The 21,705-nt window shown below is 33.0% G+C and overlaps 1 protein-coding gene and 2 pseudogenes across 1 annotated transcript in view; 1 reads left to right on the top strand and 2 right to left on the bottom strand.

Annotated features, from left to right (window-relative positions):
* Positions 1-309: 309 nt before the first annotated feature.
* On the bottom strand, positions 310-435 carry LOC147829833 (U4 spliceosomal RNA; annotated as a pseudogene).
* Positions 436-5,705: 5,270 nt separating this feature from the next.
* The window catches only part of LOC106010295 (uncharacterized), a 72,678-nt gene continuing 56,678 nt past the window's right edge, over positions 5,706-21,705 (top strand). Inside the window, exons 1-3 of the mRNA XM_087197499.1 lie at positions 5,706-5,965; positions 18,788-18,873; positions 18,957-19,016. Coding sequence (XP_087053625.1) covers positions 5,895-5,965; positions 18,788-18,873; positions 18,957-19,016 — 217 coding nt within the window. The 5' untranslated portion in view covers positions 5,706-5,894. The remainder of the gene's footprint in view (positions 5,966-18,787; positions 18,874-18,956; positions 19,017-21,705) is intronic.
* LOC101711453 (large ribosomal subunit protein uL11 pseudogene) lies at positions 20,855-21,363 on the bottom strand (annotated as a pseudogene).

The raw sequence follows: 21,705 nt of genomic DNA, 5'->3' as shown, positions 1-21,705 counted from the left end.
TCTATGAATTTACAAGGTTAAATCTATTAGTAGTCTGATATTGGCTATTATATAGTAACAGTGTTTCTTCTGAAGCACATACGACTCCATTTTTCCTATATACAACCAGTTATTTGAACTTTGAAGTATAAGCAAATAATGTTATTCAGTTATTTACATTTCTCTTCATGATCTGAAAAGGTTAAATGTGTAAATCAATCCATTTTATAAAAGATTTTTTTCCGAGAAGATAAAATATACTTTAACAGCATATCGTGAAGATAATTGCTAGCTGTATCTGTTATAACCTAGGTGATGTTCAGGTTAGAAGCTTTCTTTAAAGCTACTCTCAAATTTGGTACGAAGAAATGTAAGAATCAAAACAATAGTATCAATTAGCAATAATCGCACCTTGGATAAACCTCATTGGCTATGATACTGCCACTGCGCAAAGCTTAAAACATTAGTATCAAATGATACATTTTTCTTTAAACATTCAAAGATGGGATCAACTGCCAAGGCTGTAATTTTGTAATCATTTAAAATGTATCAACTTACCTGACAATCTTTTTGGAAAGATACAGGGTATCAAAGATATATTTTAGGTAAATATACATTAATAAAATCAAACTGGAATTCACTAAATGATGTAAATAAATGCTTGACAAGAAATGGAAACATATCAACTAGTTTTTAGAGAGAATCAGATGGGTCAAATATACATTTTATCATATACAAACATCTTAATTTATCAGACTAATTAATGGTGAAATTTCTTTTTGCTAGGAATAGTTGCACTAATTGGGCTAACATAATGATTTATTGATATACTTTGATAGCTGTCAATTTTTCATGTACAAGATAATAACTTGACAGTGGATGGCATGTGGATTCCACTATGGTGCCCAAGAGTTTATGTTTTTAACAAGTAAAGAAAGCTATGTAATTTTTTCAGAGGGGAGAGGGGCTGGCACTTGAACCTAGGGTCTCATACACATGCTAGGAAAGGACTATTCCACTGAGCTGCAATCATAGCGCTTAGTAGACTGTGGTAATGCAGATGGTTATTGGATCTCAGACTTTATAGGTTAGTCAATTATTTGTATTTCTCTTTGTGATCAGAAAGGTTTTAGATCATATAACACTGGAAATCTAATAAAATGTTATAGCCTTTGATGTCTTATATTAGGATGATTAAAACAATAAAACTGATTAGTTGCATTACATTATTCTAAAAATACCTTTCAATTAGTACAGCGCTTTCCTCTTCAAAGCTTGATGCTATACCTTTTTTATGGTAAGGTTGACATTTTTAATTCTTTATTGTCCATAGAATTAGCACCTACTGAGTATTTGTTAAACAAAACAATAATTGAGTTTTAGTCCTTCATAATGTAACCCAGTGTTTGGTGTCATTTAATTTATCTACTTTATTCACTAGGCATAGCTATTTAAAAATATTGTAACTATGGAAGTGTTTCCTACCAATGAGTTTATCCTAAAAACTATGTTGGAGTTTCGGTGGTTACTTATATGAAGGATTTACAATGCTTTAAATTCTATTATAATATATGACATGAAATGCATGTGTTATCTTCAAGTTTTAAGAGAGCCATGTATTTGCATATGTGTAAAGGTATGGTTCCCCCTACCCTAGAAAGGCAAGATTGTTGTTGTGATTTGAGCATGTCCATATTGCACATTGAAATTAATTTCTAGTTAATGTAATTTATGGTGAAAAGACTTATAAAAATGATTAACGCTAAAATTATCTAGCTCTGAAATTACCACTAAACATTTCTTTTATCCTTAAAATCCCCCTCCAACACATTAAATCACACTCCAAACATAATTAAAATAATAATTCTATGTAATTATTCTTTTATTGAAGTTGTTGAATTTCAATTGCTTAAAAAGTATTAGAGGACATAGTAAAAGTGGCAAAGAACTCCAAGCTTATCCCTTGAAATTTTAATACACTGGAGTTGAAAAGTGAAGAGGATTACAATTTGAATCCAGTTTTTTTTTTGGGGGGGGGTACCGGGGATCAAACTCGGGTCCTTCTGCATACAAGGCAGGCGGTGAAACCACTGAGCTAAATCCCCGGCCCTCAAATCCAGTTTTACCTTTTCTTTCCAACTTGTCAGATGGTCCTGACGTCAGCATAAGGGAGAAATAAAATTTGTAGAAAGTAGATGGACTGTAGTCTTCTCTTTTTCCACTTTTTTGACTGTAAGGAAAGAAGGGGATGTAGATTTTCTTGATAGATATTATTATAGAAATGTACAGGCTCATTACCCAGGAATGGTGGTGCATGCCTCCAATCCCAGTACTTGGGAGGCTGAAGCAGGAGGATAGCTATGAGTTTGAGGCCAGCCTGGACTACATAGTGAGTTCAAAGCCATTCTGAACTACATAGCGAGACCCTGTCTCAGAAGGACAAAACAACAACAAAACAAACAAAAAATATACAGGTTCACAAACCTCCCTTTATCACAAGCAAAGGTGGTGGTCAACAATCTAAGAAATCACTAAATACGATGATTTAGAGGAAAATGTTGTTTTTACAAAGGGAAAATCATATTCGAAATAGATGAAGTATCAAACCTTCTATGTATAGATTTAGTGAATTAAAAATTTGGGGGGATGGGGATATATCGCAGAGGTAGAACATATTCCTAGGATGCTCAAGACCCTCAGTTCACTCCCTAGTAACACTGAAAAATTAAAAGAAAATTTTAATTCAAGCATCCATATGTTAAATATTCTGACTAAATAGATCTAAGGTTTGGAAATGAAGAGTTTAGAAAGCAAAAATGGTTAAATTAATCACAGATGTAATTTATAATGTAAAACTGTCTTAAGACATTTTTAAGCTCTCAGAACAATAACTGCAGTAGCTACAAAAAGGTTTGTGATCAAAGATAGTAGTATATTCTATAATTGACAACTATATCATGGATTTTGTCAAATGCTATCAATGTTGAAGAACAATAACCCCGAAAAATATCTGATTTACAGTATTTTTAAATAAGTAAAGTTTCCCAACAAGAGAAAGCTATTTCCTAAAAAATATTAATTTTCCAAGATTTTGGTAGAATTAGGCAATTATTAGTTTTCTTTATTTACCATACTGTATAATGCAGGCTGCAAACTGGACCTCTAGCCATTTTCTGTTTAAACAATATTTTAAACATTTTAAAGTTAGTTTCTAATATCGAAAGTCCTGTGATTTTATATAAGTAACTGAATTTGTAGGTGTCATTAAAAATATCTACTTTATGAAAATGTAGGGCATGTCCTGCATAGCAATGATGACCCAGAGCCCAGTTGAAATCTCCTCTGTGAGAACTGTGTGCTGTGCTCTCCTGTTCACCCTAGCACTGATCCACCTATATTCACTTAGATTAATTTGCTGAAGCCCTGAAGACACTTGTGTTTGCCACAACTGTTAAACACATAGTCCACAAGAAATAAATGTTCATCTTACCTCAAAGACCAGGGAGCCATCTTCTATGAAAATCACTGGGATGTGTTGAAATGCTAAAAGTTATTAAGGATTGCATCATAAAGAATGAAAATGGAACAATGAAGGGGGAATAACTTTTATCTTAAAAAACAAGACATATTCATTCATATTCCCAATTTCCTTTGTCACCATTTCAGAATACCTTGAGTTGTTCGTATTTTGCAAGTCTAAGATTAAGAAATAAAATATGAGGATTTGGTGCAAATAACCTTAGTTTCCATACACAGTAAGCAATATTCTAACTTAAAAATACAAAATACCTTTGACTGAAGTTTGTTATAAGATGTCTAGGGTTAACTGTGTTAGATGCTTTCTTCTTCTAAAGACCTTTGCTTTTCACTAAATGCTTACTTATCTTTCTAATTTAACATAGTCCCACATTCTTCTTTGTAGTAATTTTGGGCTATCTGATAACATATAATGGAAAACATGTTAAGGTCTCTCACCAGTTCTTGTTGCATATTTCAAATGCTTAGAACAACAATTTTCAGAAGCTTTCATTAAGGTTAATTTAAAAACTACATTAAATACAAACAGATTTTCTCACAAACAAAATGCAATGTGTACTTAACAGACTTCTGCATGTTATATTTGATAAACTACCTCATATAAATGCAAATTTTGACTTTCTGCCAGAACCAGGTGGTACGGAAAATATTTCTATTAAACAAATAATGCTGGAAGAGCAAACTTCAAGCACTGGTATGTTGCGTAGGAAAGAGGATGTTTACAGTCAGGTTTGATATATATTTTCAGGTTGACCTTTTTTGTATACAGAGCCAAAGAAACATACTGAGGACTGAAACACGGTGATCAATTGTCTCAATTGTGAAAGAAGATTTAGGAAAGTGTACTGGGGGAAAGATTTTACCTATTCAGAGAAATATCCAAATATTTTTTCCTGTTTGGTATGATTATTTGATAGTATCATCCCATTTTCTTTGTTAGTATCTGAAAGCTTTCATTTCAATCACTTAGTAAAAGTCAACAAGGAAAGCTAAATAATGCAGGATGATCCCAAATGTTGTCCATACGAATCAACTGTTTTGAACTCTCATTAGACAAAATCAGCACATAAAAGTAAACAAAATACCTCCCCCAAAATGATAATCTAAGTCTTATTATGAGAGAAAACATTAGCCAAACTGAAATGAAAGAGCATGATACAAAATCTCTGAGGAGTATTCCTCAAACTTGTCATGGTCCTCAAAACCAAGAAACTTTTAGAACATTTATAAGCCAGAAGAGAGTGTGAAGACACAAAGACTAAATGACATGTAGTGTTTTGAAAGGGACCTTCAAGTTTAAAAAAAAAAAAAAAGGACATGAAGCCCAAATAGAGTGTGGAGTTTAGTTAATAGTAATACACCAATCATTGGGCCATTCTGACAAATATACAATGTGCAAAGGAGATGTTAATTATAAACTGGTGTGAGATATATGGGAACTTTGCAATTTTTCTGTCAATCTGAAACCTTACTCCCCCAAAATGCATATAAATTAAAAGAAAACACTGGAGATAAATGGAGGATATTTTACTTGGCCTGAAGATACATGTTGATGCTTAAGGGCTAGATTCATAATTACTCTTAAGGATAAGCTCTTGTAATTGCTCTGTCAGAGAGTGACAAATGTATGCAAACTATATGAACTATTTAGTCATGCCTATGAAACATTTATGGTGTTCACCTGAAGATTAAGTTTGCCATCCCAAGAACCACTGTTGCCTATGTTAGATACAATGGGAAAATCTGTGATCTTGATCTTATTAGTATTACTGGTAGTTTCTAAAATTTAGACTTAATGCCCTTACTATGATCCCTGTGGTTATGTGCTATACTTGTGTAGGATGATAATGAAGTTGGTCTGATGGCTCTAGAGAAATGTTTGATTTTGGACAAGGTAGTCCTATTGAAGAAAGCTGTATTCATTTAAAAACTACATATTGTTAATAATATGAGAAAATATTCTATATGAACATATTCAAAATTTGGAACAGCATAATAATTTTAAGGTTAGTTATAATACATTAACTATTAAAAATATTAATTCTGAACACCCCAGGCAGGCACACCGTCTGCCAGTTTGGCCTTGTGGTCAGACGCGGGTAGCTGTGCCCTGCTCCGTCCAGCTTGGCCCGCCCACTTGAATCCAGGAGACCGTGACGACCCCCCCCCCCCCACGCAGGCCCCATAGGCCTCTGGCTTGTGTTACAGGCCACAGGGCGCATGTAACAACAACAACCACCCCCCACCCTCCCCCGCCTCTGGCCTCTTGGCTGTGCAGCTACCCGGTTCCACACTACAGAGGCACAGGGGGACATAAAGACCATTGTCCTGAGTTGCAGAGGTCAATAGCAGAGACAGGGCTTCCTTCAGGGTCCCTGATGAAAGCTGAAGCCCACTGGAAAAGTGAAGATACTCTCTGCAATATAGGCACACCAGACCACCGTACTTGGTAAGTTGGAGGGATCATCACCTCCCATTTGATCCTGGACTATTTTAAGGGGAAAGACAGCTGGAACCTGTAGTAGAGCCTTTCTGAGTTCGGCCCTGCGGGAGGGCGGGGAGCTCAATTTGGGACTTGCAGCCGGAAGGCTGTCTGAATCTCACGGGTCTGTGACTGGCTTACTGGGACTCATTGACTTATAACTGACAGTACCAAAAACAAAATGAAAAGACATTTGAGCAAGTCACAAACCCGGGCTTCCACCCCACAAAAGGCAATTTCTGGGGAAAACAAGGTGGAAAAGTCTGATAATTAACCACTGGACACCCTGAACTGATAGCACAGGAAGTAACAAAACAGATGAATGAGTCTCTAGAAAAATTCAAAGCAGAAATAATCTCCCAGATAACTACAGAGATGGTGAGCAGACTGAAAGACATAATTGGAGGCTCTAGAACAGAAACAGATAAAAAAAATAGATGAGCTCAGAAATATGCTGGAAGCCATGAATGCCCAGCATAAGAAAGAAATAGAAACCATGATCACCCAATATAAGAAAAAAATGGAATCAATGAAACAGATTCAAACAGATATTCAGGAGATTAAAAACTCCATTGTAAGCATGCATAGCAGATTGAGGGAATCTGAAGATAGAAAATCAGATACAGAAGACAGGATTGCGGTTAGAAACCATGAAAACAAAGATTTCTTAAAAATAGTAAGGGATGGGGCCGGGGATTTAGCTCGGTGGTTTCATCACCTGCTGAGCAAGTGCAAGGACCCGAGTTTGATCCCCGGTACCAAAAACAAAAAACAAACAAAAAATAGTAAGGGACTACGAGAAATCAATCCAGCAGCTGCTAGACGATTCAAAGAAGAATAACATAAGACTGATAGGAGTCAACGAAAAAACAGGAGAAAAATACAATTAACATAAAAAGTGTTCACAGAAGTAATAGTAGAAAACTTCCCAGTCAGAGGTGGAGAATTGGACATTTAGACAAGTGAGGCATATAGAACTCCAATTATCCATGATCAAAAAAAATCTATGCCTAGACACATAATAATTAGGATCCTAAAAACCCAACAGAAGAACAAAATCCTACAGGCAGTTAGAGAAAAGAAACAAATCACCTATAAAGGAAAGCCTATCAGAATCACGATAGACTTTTCTTTTCTTTCCTTTTTTTTTTTTTTCTTCTTTTGGTGCCTGGGATCGAACTCGGGTCCTTGTGCTTGGAGAGCAGGCTGTGGAACCACTGAGCTAAATCCACAGCCCATGGCAGATTTTTCAACACAAACCCTCAAGTCAAGGAGAGCGTGGAGTCAAGTATTTCAAGCGCTAAAAGAAAGTAACTTCCAAAAAAATAAAAAATTTAATAAATAAATAAATAAGAAAGTAATTTTCAACCTAGATTGTTGTATCCTGAAAAGTTATCGTTCAAAATCGATAGGGAAATTAGATGCTTTCACGACAAAGAACACCTGAGAAAAATATTAGTTCTAAAAAAATTATATACACACATATATATAGAAAGGATGTTGGTGTTGATGAAAATTGCTTTTTTTTTTAAACGCTTCAATTTTAAGTGCTGGATTTAGAACTGTATATTCCCTCTGTGAGTTTGGTATTACCAATGAGACTTAGAATAAGTAACTTTCCCAAGTACTCACATATTTTAAATAAAACAGTAACATTCCTCTTATTAATTACTTGTGATAACAGCTGTCAGCATCCCTCTTAAATTTTCCTGTCAAGTCCTCCAGGTCTTTATCTTCTTGGCATTGTTTCCTGATTGTCCCTTCAGATTGATGGTTCATATTCATGTCTCAGATATAATACGTGATAAAGCTGAAGTTTTAAGCTAAGTCCATCTATCTGCAAAGTCAGTGAACTTAAACCAGAGAATTAGCATGCTCACAGTACAGCATTATCTGCATAATACTTTTGCTTTCAAATAATTCTAGAATAGTTTCTAAGCTTAATTAGTCAACTATTAAAATTATTGTATTTGCCTTTAGAATATTAATAAATTAAAGCATTTTATATATATTTGAAATTGTTAAAGGATTTAGAAAATGTTTTCTTGGTTTTAATAGACATAATATAGTGGTACATATTTAATAGGGTATAGTGTGTTATTTTAATATCTATATGCAACATGTAATGACCAGATAATGGCAACTAGTACCTTCAAGTCTCAAACATTTTTCAACTTTTTGTGTTGGAAATATTTAAAATCCTCTCTGCTAGTGATTTTGAAATATATAATTAAATTTTTTTTTTTACCATATTTACCCTACTGGACTATAAAACATCAGCAGTTATTCTCCCAGTCCAGCTGAACCCTATTTCCCTAGCCAACCTCTCTACCTTCCAACTATAAGTTTCCCAACCTTTTCTCTCAATTCTTCTCTCTACTTCTAGGAGATTAACTGTTTAAGTTTCCACATATATGAGATCATGCAGCATCTGTCTTTCTGTGCCTGACTTACTGAAGGAGTTTTGACCAAAATACCTACTACAAAAATATATTTTTTAAAAGCATGTATAATTGAGTTATCCTTTTGTTGAAATATCTATTATCTTCAAAATATAAATATTTATATATATTAACTTCATAATGTAAACTTTTATAGGAATTTTTAAAGTTCATCAAGAACAGAGAAAAAAGTCTGGAGATGAAACTTTGAGACACTTTGAAGAATAAACTTACCCAAGATGGAGCAGTAGTTGTTGATGTTGTTCTCTTTTGTTTAGTATAAGATCCTAGATTTTCACTTCTTTACAAATAGTTAATGTTTTTGTGAGAAACATAGAACACTTCTCTTGCTGGAGAAGTCAGATTAGACTAGCTGAAATATTTGGAAGTTTCTTAAGACCTCTGATCTAATATGTTATTTTTACTAACCTGAGACTAACATTACTCACAGAAAATAACTTAATAATTGTCTCTAATGACAACATCAGACTGAATACACAGCTTTTATGAGCCAATCAGTTTGAATAAAATAATTCTCATTAATATTATAACATACTTAAATTTATTTCCTTTTAGAATCAAAAAACAGCCAAGGTTTTTAGAGGTCATAAACTCTCAGAAGGATATCTTTGCTCTGTGATTGAAATGGGAACAGCAGTCATTGTTTCCTGAGAAATCCATGTCTTTAGATAGTTACTAAGTTACGATATACATATAGATAGCACAACTGATACGCTATTCCAAGGGGAAGCTAAATCTCAAAATTATGGATTCTTTTATTAATTCTTTATAACAAACATTTCTCTGAATCCTTGAGAGAATTCAAAGGTCAGAAAAGGGTTTGATTATATAAAGTATGATTTTAATGGTAGCTTAATAAAATCATGTGTACTCGAATATATTTAAAGTGAAGACGCCTGACAAATGGCCTTGACTTTATAACAAAATCAATATTTGCCTTGCTAAGTTGAGTAAATTCATTTCTCAAAGTTTATTTAGTATCAAAAGAACAAAATTCAAAGAATATGCAAAGCCAGAGACTTCCAAAATTGAATATGAAGTGAAACATTATCAAAAACTGTATTAAGCTGGTCCAGATTAGTTATTATTTAAAGCAGATAGTCAAAAATATTCAGCTTTTAAGGTAAAGTTCTTATATATTTTTATATGAGTGACTTCAAATTTAATACTATTATTTCTTTATATTTTTTCCCCAAGGAAAATTTCAGATTTTGAGCCAAGTATGGAATTATATGGTTGGAAGTTACATAATACAGACCTTCAGAGTGTTTTATATTATGTCTGGAAGACAGAGCATTAGATTTCACAGAGAAAGCCATAGAGAAGCCACATTGTTGAAATTTCTGATCTACTTGAAATGCTTAGGTTTGAATGACAAACCCAAGAGCTAAATTTACAAAACAATTAAATTTGCCTTTTTTCACCCTTGATGCCCCAAAATGCTAGAATTTGCACTTTTAAAGAGACAAAATAAATTCTCTCTTCCTTCCTTACAAAACCTTAAACTTACAAATGTTTCTCACCTACATTTAAATGCACTCAGGGGCTTTGCAGGCCTGAGAAAAATGCAGTGCCTTGGAGAAAGGTGCTCCCAGCTCAGTCATCCTATTTATCTATCTGCCCAGCTCCAGTTCTTTCCCACACTCAGGAATACAAAGAAACCTTCCAGGGCCATCTGTAAAATATGTAGCATCACTGTGAAAAGAAGTTTATGTCATTACTTTTTAACACATTATATTTATTTCCCAAAGAAAAGAGTCATTTTTAAAGACAAGTTGAGGGGGGATAAACTCATGACAATTGAGGGAGAGGTTTGCCATTTAGGGCAAAAACCATATGTAAATTATTTGTATGAACGTACCTATATTCCCAACAAGAGCAAATGTACAAACATCGAGCTATTGTGCAAAGTGTCTTTTCTTCAAATGCTAGAAATTTCAAAAAATATAATTTCAAAAAAAGAAAATAAATGCAGACTTTTCTACCCCAAAGCATAGGAATCAGATACTAGAATTTGCCCCTTAAAAATGTCAACTTGATCTTAGCTACAAGATTCTGATAAACATATATAAAATAATACCTAGGAATATATAGTACTAGTATTATACATAATGTTATTTATCAGTTCTATTTTAGTGATAGTATTATGGTGTGTAACCTCAAAAAAGCAACCTGGATTGAAAAAGGAAGATAGCACATAGGGAAGGTCAATGGTATGTCAGGCATTGAGACTGGCATCCTAATTATGCACTGGGAGTATAGAGGTCAGAGTGATCAGCTGACCTCATGGAAGATCATGGTAATGACAAATTAATTTCTGGAGATAAACAAAGAAATGGGGGGAAGATAAATGTGATAGGTACTGGTAAGACATAATTCTTTGCCTCTATCAGGACCATGGATGGTTCAGCCAAATCTGTATTTTAGGCGATAGTTGTAGTGGAAAGCTCACATTGCCTTTGAAGATTGAAAGGATAATGTCTCAGAAAGCATCAAGGATTAGTGTCCAGAGGGAGAAGAGAGACAACCATTGGTGGCAGACCTAAGAAAGAATTTTGGCCACTTCCAAAAAGTGATAGTTGGAGATGATGGGAAAATAGAAGGGTGAGCCCAAATGTAATTGTACCCTAACTTAGTTCTTTCACAGTTGAGAACAAAAATTTGAGCACAGAAATATAGGTTCGAGAATGTCTTGCAGATTGAGAAACTCAAGAATTTCCCAAGGTAAAACAAGTGTCTTTATTTAGCAACTAGTGCATATTTTCTGTTATCTTTTCATTTTTGTATAACTTCATGGCAAACGTTAAAGTTGTAGCAATGTTCTACAAATATATTACTTGAAGTAGTTTTATGAATAATTGCCTGAATGGAAAGATAGATGGACTTCACAAACACTACTTCTTCTATGTGCACAAGAACTTTGGGAGATAACTGTTGTTACCCCCATGTGACAGATGGGGACATATTGAATAGACTAATTGGAAAGAGTCCAAAATTATTCTAACAATTAGTAGTCGGATGGCTCTAACTCCAAAGTCCATTTATTTTCAAGTACATTATTAAGATTTCAAAATTTACTGATTGCAGTGATCACATGATTTTTATTTACTTTTTAATGCAACTATGAAACAGATGGTCTAGGATAGGCGTGAGATGTCACATTTCTAACAAATGTTAAATATGTGAGAATAATGCTATGGCTTTATGGATTACACTCTGTGGTGCAGGGATGTAGTGCCTTTACTATTAAGTTGTGGGATTACTGATGTGCCTTTTATTAAGTTATTCACAGACAATAATTTGCAGCATTTTTTGTTTTGTTACATTACTTGGTATTTGAGGAATTCTAAATTATGATTTAAGAAATTGGCCCTCATCACAATCTGTGCTTTTAAGAATATAACAGATTTTTTGGGATGGCTAATTGCAAATGTAATTTATGGAGCATTAGTGATATATTTTCAAAATCAAATGGGATCACAATGCTAGGCTGATATAATTTCTCTACTGTCTATACTGTGCTCCCATAGTTCCTGTACAGTCAAGCAGCTAGTGATATTTTTGTCGCTTTACAGGTAACCCCCCAATAAATATCTCCTGCCTGTGGGAATTTCAATTTAGTACCACAAGGTTATGTTTCTTATAAAACAAAACACAAAATATGGAATGAATAAATACAAAGCAATAAAACAAAACTGGATACTCCCAAATTCAATTTGCTATCACCAATAAAGTTTTATTGGGACACTTTTAATGATATAGAGACTGAGCTAAAAGGATTTCTTCTCCTATATACTTCATAGCATTTAGTCTAATTTCACTTACATTACTTTCTTCAATTACTACCCTCAGCACACGTCATTCAAGAGGAAGGGCAGGTCTTCACCATCAAGTATAACAGACATGTGGCACTAGGCTGGGAGAGTAGAGAGCCTTGTTACCTTGAAAAATTGGTGTCCTAAAACTTGATCATTAAAATGATAGCCATTTTAAGTATGTACTTTGTTTATTTTAAAGTTCTTCCTTAAAGTATATTGCTTGTTATAGAACATACTATGAGTATTTTTGACCCTAAATATTCATATTATATAAATTATAATAATTTATACAGATAATTTACATAAAACAAATATTTTATTGTGGAAAAACCTAATAATGACCCTTGCCAATTGATTAAGTTGTAGGCATTTAATTTTTTAGGTAGTTATTACCAAATATACAATGGTTTTAACACGGGGAAATTACAGAATTTTCATATATTGCTTTATCTTTTGGCCAATGGAAAAAGAGATCTGTTAGAAAAAAAAAGGAAACAAACTGTAAAAGCAGCATTAAAACTTATTAGGAATGGAAAAAAGACCCAGAAGAGTATACAGAATATTGAAAGAGAAGAATTAACGATGAAGGAGTCACATTATCTGACCTCAAAATTTACTATAAACCTATACCAATCAACATAGTGTGGTATTAGAAAAATAATAGACAAGTAGAGCAACAGAATATAGAACAGAGATCTCAGAAATATATCTAAGCAAATTTGGTCAACAGTTACTGGACAAAGGAGCAAGTGCAATTCAATGGAGGACAGTGAGTCTCATAAACAAATGGAGAACAACATGCAATGAAAGAAAAAAAATAGGCATTGATACTTTGAATTTATATCCTTGAATTTATACCCTTTGCAAAAATCTACTCAAAATGGATCTTAGTCATAAGTATAAAATGCAAAATTATAAAATGTCTAGAAAATAACGTAACAGGAAATACAGATGAAATCTTGGATTTGATGCTGATATTTTAGATTCGGTACCAAAGACACAATCCATGAAAAGAAAGAATGATAAGTAGGATTTCATTTAAACTGAAAACATCTGCACTGTGCATAATACTGTGAAGAGAATGAAAGAAGGCATAGGTTAGAAAAAATATTTTCAAAAGATGAGTCTGATAAAGAACTGTTATTAAAAGTATAAAAAGATCTCATAATCTTAACAACAAGAAATGAGTGACTCAATTTAAAAGAATGAACAAAAGATCTGAACAGACCAAAGATGATATACAGATGGCAAATAAGCATATGAAAAGATGCTTGACATCACAGCCATTAGGGAAATGTAAATTAAAATAACAATGAAATGCCACTATACAGCTATTTAAGTGAGTATGATTTAAAACACTGACAACATCAAATGCTGACAAAAATGTGGAGCAATAGGAACTCTTATTATTAATGGCAGAGCAAAATGGTACAGTGTCTTTGGAAGGCAGTTTGACAGTTTCTTATACAACTAAATATGCTTTTACCATTCAGTCCTTCAATTCTGCTACTTGGTATTTACCCAAAAGATTTGCAAATACATCCAGAAAATAACCTTCACACAAATGTTTATGCCAGCTTTATACTTGTCAAAAATTGGAAGCAATTAAGATGTAGGTGAATATATAAGTAAGTTGTGGTGCATCTAGATAGTGGGATATTATTTAATGGTAAAATAAAAACATGAGAAGACATAAAAGAACTTGAAACAAATATTATTGAGTGATAAACCCAATGTGAAAGCCTTCATACTATATGATTCAAACTATGTGCCTCTCTAGAAAAGGTAAAACTATGGAAATAGTAAAAAGATTAGTGTTTGGTAGGGTTTTTAGATGTAAAAGGTGAAAAGATAGAGCAATGCAATTTTTAGGGTAGGAGAAATATCCTGCATGGTACTATAATTGTGGATAGATGGCTTTACACATTCATTAATGCTTATAAGATGAATGACATAAACAATGCAGCTTAATATCAACAAGGACTTTGGTTGATAATAGTATGTCAATATTAGTTCACCAGTTGTAACTAACATGCCACACAGATGAGGGATGCTTATAGTAGAGGCATCAGAGGGAGTGTGTATAGGAGAGTATATGGGACCTCTTTGTACTCTATGCTCAATTTTGTTTTGAAGCTAAAACTGCTCTAAAAAAATCTATTAATTAAAAAAATAAAAGTCAATTTAGCACTATACATTATCTCAAGGAACGTATAATAGACTGGATTTTTTGTTTGGCTTTGTTTTATTGTTCTTTTACAGAATTGTTCTTCTAACCTCATTCCCAAAACAAACACACACATATGCATCCATTCCTACACCAGCACCCCTTTGCGTATGTTGAATGCTTATCCCAGAAAAGATTATTTTTCTTTATTTGACAGATAATATTAAGAAACAATATCTTATTCAAAAATATCCTTAATTTCAGGTCTCTGGAATTTACTTCCATGCACCATAACAATAGATATGTTGATCTATAGTAGCATTCAGCTAGTTTAATAACTGAATTAATTAGAGGGTCAAACATATTTTAGATTTCATTATGGATTCATAATCCAGAAAGTTTTAGTGGTGAAATTTTTATTTAAATTCTAAAATTAAATTGATGTGATAGTTGCTTAAGATCAAGTAATGAGCATGAGCATTGATAATACATATTTGGTAAAATATTTTGTAACTACAATAAGAAAGTGATGAGTACATACTAAGGTGGAGGGGGCACCTGGAACTGTTGGAATTCACTCCAAGGCTACTTGTGAGAACATGGATAGACTCCTGGTCACCAAAGTTTCAGATTTATTTTAGGGTCTTATTATTAAATGAAAATTTTGTCATATTAATATAAGGAAATAGAAGTTTACAGAAATGTGTATGCACTAACATTTTACAAAGAAAATGTAACAGTAATGATTTTATTATATTATTTTCTGCAAACTAAAATGTGACATTTGTGGTGGCTCATAGATATAAGATTATAAGCATGCATCTCAGGCATATTTAGAAATCACAGGAATATATGCAATATGGAAAGTCGTCTCTGATGCTTTGCACTTTAACCAATTCATTCACCATTTAAAAACAATTAAAAAATTCATTAAGCTGGATTCTGCCCTTGGATACACTCAACAAAACTCCCATTGAAGTCAATAGAAATTGTGTATGCATATCCAGGGGTAGAATTTGGCCTGCTGTGTTTAATTCACTCTGATCATTCTTATTAATTCAATATTAATATTTCCGTTCATTTATTCAATTAGTTCTGTGGTATTCAAAATTCATTGTATGTAATACATTGCGATCAGTCAATCATTACAGTGCCGGTCCATTTTCTAACAATCAATATTTGGAGTTAGTCAAGGCAAAATGCACTTAAAATCCAAACAGAGAAAGAAATAGTTCCTCTGTAGTTCTATCTCCTACTTTGTAGCCTGAATTTTTGGGTCGAGCTCCTCTCTGGGTATTAGTCAGTGTGAGAGGTATTAGGAAATTGTGGGGCAGAGTTGGCCCTTAGATGAAATGCTACTTTGTGAGGTAGCCAAGTGCAGCCATCTAATAACAGCCAGATGTGAAAGACTAAACTCATGAAACACTCAACACCTAATGAGGTCAGACAATACCATTTGGCACCTGATCAAATTTGGATTATCTCTGCTCAGAGTGAAGAAATCTCCTCTGTCTTCAAGGGACAGATAAAAATGAACACAGTATGTTAACATCCAAGTATAAACATTGGATATATGAATAACTGTGTTACACCCAGGAAGTGTCATATTTCTCATGCTCCAAATTAATTAGGTATAATTTCTTTAGGCAGAAGAAACTTCTTGTATAATTTTTACATCCATCATAGGTATTCACAATATTCAAGATTGTCAGCAGTTCTGCAGAAGGCAAGTCTAGGGAAATTGACAGTTCACATTTGAGTATTCATTAAGCATTCTGAAGAGAATTATGTTCCCATTTTTGTCTTTTAACAGTTTTTGGAAGTAAAACTGAAATCCAATAAACCACGTATTTAAAATGCACAATTTGATGAGCTTTGATATATATATATATACATATATATATGTATATATATATATATATAAAGAAACTATATTCCTTCATTCCACTTAAGTTACTGAACATATCCATATCTTTCACCTCAAAAAGTTTCTTCACATCACTTTCTTACCCTTCTTTTTAGACTCTAGACTTACATCTTTTTTCAGGCAAGCACTAATCTGTTTTCTGTTGTTACAAGTTAATTTGAATTTTCTATACTTTTAAATAAAAAGAGTCTACTCTTGCATGTCTGACTTTTTTTCACTCATCAAAAATATCTTGAGATTTACCTGTGCTGTTGCATGTATCAATAGTTCATGCTTTATTGTTCAGTAGCAGTCCATTCTAAGAATATATAATAATTTGTTTACATATTCCTCTATTGGTAGCCATTTGGCTTGTTTCCAGTTTGAAGCTATTATAAGTAAAGCTGCTATGAACATTTGAATACCAATGCTTACATGGATATATCTTTATTTTTCCACTTCAGGAAATGAGTAGAATAGTTCGATAAAATGTCCAAACATGTTTAACTTTTAAAATAACTGTGAGATAGTTTTAAAAGTGAGGTGCCAGCTTACATTTATATTCCTATTGGTAGTGTATGAGAGTTCTAGTTCCTCCAAATTCTTATCAACACTTGATATGGTCAGGCTTTCTAATTTTAGTCATGCTCATAGGTGAGTAGCAATAACTATTGCTGCTTTATTTTGCATTTCTTTAATTACTATGTTGAAAAAAGTTACAAAGAGCCTATTTATCATTTATTGATCAACTTTGATGAAGTGTCCAAAACTTTTTCCATTTTTAATTGGGTAGCTTGTTTTCTTAGTGCTGAACTTTGAAACTTACCAACATATTCTGAATAATAGTCCATCAAATATAAGTTTGGCACATATTTTTTGTCAGTCTGAAGATTCCCTTAATATTTAAACACTGTCTGTTAATGAGAAAGACTTTTTATTTTTGATGACAGCCGATTGTTTTCTAATTTATATATTCAGAATCATGCTATTATTGGTATATTTAAAGTTATTATCTAATCAAATGTCACATAGATTTTCTTCTAGAAATTTTATACTTTATATTTAGATAATTTTTGTATAATTCAAGATAAGGATAGATTTTTAATACTAATACTCAAATTTCTAGCAACATTTATTGAATAATCTTTCCCCTTGAATTATCTTTGCATTTTTGTAAAAAATAAATCATTCATATATGTGGATTTCCTTTTGGCCTCACTAGTCTGTTGCATTGATCTCCTGGTCTATCTTTATGACAATAGGATTCTATCTGCTTACTGTGACACTACTCTGAGCTTGAAATTAGGTCATGTTTGCTGTCAATTTTGTCATCCTTTTATAATGCTCTTTTGGTTATTCTAGGTCCTTTAAATTTCTATATGATTATTAGGGTCAACTTGTAAATTTCCACAGAAAATTTCCTGTGACTTTACTTGAAATACATTAAATGTATATGTAATTCTGGAGAAAATAGGTATCTTAAAAATATTGACTTCTTTAAACTATTGAATATGTTATTATTCTCTATTTAAGTCTTATTTAATTTCTTTTTTCTTATTTAATTTTTTTCAGTAATATTTTATAGCTTCTGCACAAATGATTATGTCATGTGAAACTAATGAGAATTTTAGTCCTTTGTTTCTAATTTGAATGACTCCCATCCCTTGGTTTATTGAGTTGCTTACAAATTCCACTGCATTATAGAAGTGGGGAAAAATTTTTTTTGTCTTTTTCCTGACCTAAGGTTAAACATCTTCATTCTTTCACCTAAATATAATATTAGCTGTACTTTTTCTCTTGATGCACTTTTTTTTTAAGGCTTTGGAAACTGCGATTCGAGTTTGCTAAGATTTTCTTAAAATCAGGAATTAATGTGAAATTTTGCCAGATGCTTTTTTGCGTGTGTGTCTATTAAGATAATATTTGGTACAGTTACACTAGTGAAGTTATCTGGAAGGGAAGGGGTTTGGGGAAATGTTTTAAAATAAAAAGTTCAATTTATTTGATAGAAAAAATGCTATTCATATGATCTCACTTAAGTGATCTCTTGAGAGATTTTGATGTTTTTTGTCTTTCAAAGAATTTCTTGATTTCATTTTACTTTGTTGAATTTACTGGCACCAAGTTGTTGACTACTTCTCTCACTCTTCCTATTGGTGATAGGAGTTTTTTTGCTCTTTTTTTACCAATAAATTTAGATAACTGTTTATCAATTTTGTTGATTTTTCTTAAAGAAAAAGCTTTTGGTTTTATTGAGTTTTTTATATAGTTTTCCTGCTTTTTCATTAGTTTCTACTGTAATATTTATTATTTTGCTTTTATAATTACTTTTGATTCAATTTGTTCTCCTTCTCCTAGTATTTTACAGTAAAACCGAAGTATTGACTTGAGATCTTTCCTTATTAATTTTTAAAATTTTATTGCAATTGAAATTAGTGTGTCTGGCCATGCTGCTCCACAGCCAAACCCAGAGCAAGGGCTGCTTCTGCTTCTCTGCCTCGTCTTTGTTCATGATGACCAAGGTATGAAGGGATCTGTTTCATTGAACTTTAATTTCTCACTACCTTCATTATTTTTATTATTGTTATTATTTTGATCTTCACAGATTTGGCATCCCTTTGCCTAGCTGTGAGGAGAAATTCAAGGATGGCCCAAATTGTTGAAGGTATGGTAATGAGGCACATACAGAGTTCATGGACTGAGAAAATGAATGGAACAGAAGATCTTTTTAGTTTTTAAAACAGTAGTTCAATGTTACACATTTTCCTACTGGTTGTGATTTGTCCTGCCTAAGGGGCATCCCACAATTTTTGATATGTTGTTTTTATTTTCATTTATTTCAAATGGTTTTGAAATTTCCCTACTGATTTGCTTTTCTTATGCCGTTTATTTCAAATGTAATTTCATTTTAGTTAGGAAACATGCTTCTATAGGTGCTGCCAAAGTGAGCAAAAAACACACTTATTTTGAATTTTAAATATATTGAGTCTTATTTTATTGACTAAAATGATGAAATCTTGTTTATTCTCTGGAATTTTTAAAGCAATTTATAATCTACTATTGTTGAATGGAATGTTCAAAGAAGAAATGTTATTTACATCAAATGTTTGATGATATTTTTCAGTTTTTCTATGTCCTCGTTGATTATCAATCTGTTCTATAATTATTGAGTGACATTGAAGTCTGTGACTACAGTTCAATATTGAATAGCACAGAAATAAATACACACACACACACACACACACACATGCACACAAAGCAACCAACCAAAAAATTCCAGAAACCTCTGATTATAATGAGTAATTTATTTGAAATCTCTGACTGTAATGATGAATGTATTTTTGCTTGTGACTCTATCAGTTTCTGTTTCATGTATTTTGAAATTTTGTTATTAATATCACTGAAGCTTAAGATTATCACATTTCCCTATTGAATTGATGTCATATATGGTCAGTACAAAATGACCAGATTTCCCTGTTTCATTATTTACTCTAAAATAACTTACTACCAAATTAATACAGTAACTCCATCCTTCCTGAGACTATGTTAGTATGGTGAACATTTGTCCATTTTACTTTACCATATTGTTCTCTTTATATTTAGTGTATATTTCTATAGCCAGTTTATACTTAAATCTTGCTTTTTGATGCAATCATAATCTCTATCATTTAATTGGGTCTTTTAGATTATTTTGTGATTATAGGTATTATTAGGTTTAATCCTATTATCTGCTATTTGCTGTTTTTTATTTTCTTTTTCTTTCATTTTCTGTCTTATTTTGGATTGCATATATTCATTCAGTGATACCATTTCATGAAATGTTTTGACTTTTGGCTTATTAAAAATGACTTTGTCTTATTATTTTAATGGTTATGTTATGGTTTACAATATATATCTTCAACTTATTACATCACTATATAAGAGTATGAGTATGACTATAGTATACTTCTACCATTCTCCTCCTAGACATAAGCTATTGGTGTTTTAAATTTTATCTAAACATATGCTATGAACCCTTCAAAGTGTTTTTTTATTTAAACAGTTCATTACATTTTAAGATTTAATACTAAAATTTTGTTTGCCCCTACATTTGTGTTTTCCTGTGATCTTCATTTATTTACCTGGATCAATATTTTTATCTGTTAATATTAATCCTGAAATATTTCCTAACATTTCTCATATTATAAGCTTGCTGGGAAGAAATTCTGTCAACCTTTGCATTGCATAAAAGTTTTTAGTTTACTTTTATTTTTGGAAGATGCTTTCTTTGGTTGTAGAATTCTAATTTGAGAGATTTATTCATTTAGTATGTTGAAAATGACACCTTTTTGTTTTCCTGCTTTCGTTGGTTTGACAAGAAATCTGGTACATCCTTTATCATCCTTCACTCTCTATATAGTAACAGTTTTTAGGAAAAAAGAAAACAATCTGGGTGTTTTTGACAGTTTCTCTTTGTCAGATCGTCTTTTTATTTAAATATTTTCTTTCTTAGGCTTCTTACTCTCAGCTAGCTGGGCACTCCCCAGTACCGGTGTTGATGTCGTCTATGATACCATGAGGGTGCCGACCATCGACACTGCAGACCACACACTGGGGGGTCCCCAGGATCTCTTTAATGGTTGCAGAAAGTTCTCTGGCTAATGACTGGTGCCGCATCTGTCGGGCAATGTTGACAATCTCATCAAAAGTGATATTTCCACTGTACTGAATGTTTTCCTGCTTCTTTCTGTCTCTTGGTGGCTCCTGGAGGGCTTTGATGATCAGGGCAGAGGCAGAAGGCACCACCTCAATCTGGGGCTGTCTGCTCTGAATCGTCAGCTTCACGGTAATCCTCAGACCCTTCCAGTCGCCAGCTGCCTTGGTGATATCATCGCCCACCTTTTTCGGAGACAGACCCAGTGGGCCGATCTTTGGGGCCAGGGCAGACGTAGGGCAGACGTAGCGCCGACTTCGCCACCGGTGCACCTCAGATACAAGACTTTGATCTAGTCGGGGTCGAATTTGGGCGGCATGGTGGAGGCGGCTGGTGTGGGATGAGCCCGGATTGGGATGACCGAAGGAAGTTGCACCATAGCCTCCTCCTAGCCGAAAGCCGAAAGGGACAGTTTCTCTTTATCTCAGTAGTGTGGGTGGTTACAATGTCACCTGGGGTGGTTTGCTTTAAAGTTTCTTGTGCTTGAAGTTGGTCTCCTATCTGTAGATTCCAGTTTTGTCTGTAGGATCTGCAGATTGTAATTACAGTTTTCATCAAATTTGGAAACTTTATAGGTATCATTTGTTTGAATTATTTTTCTGTATATCCATTCTCTTTCATTTCCTTCAGATACTCTAATTACAATTATATTAGGCTATTC

The sequence above is a fragment of the Heterocephalus glaber genome, unplaced genomic scaffold (genome assembly GCF_053883595.1).
Source record: "Heterocephalus glaber isolate CG9 unplaced genomic scaffold, H.glaber_assembly_v1.0 deba00000347, whole genome shotgun sequence".
Taxonomy (NCBI): domain Eukaryota; kingdom Metazoa; phylum Chordata; class Mammalia; order Rodentia; family Bathyergidae; genus Heterocephalus; species Heterocephalus glaber.
This window is presented reverse-complemented; position numbering and strand designations above follow the sequence as displayed.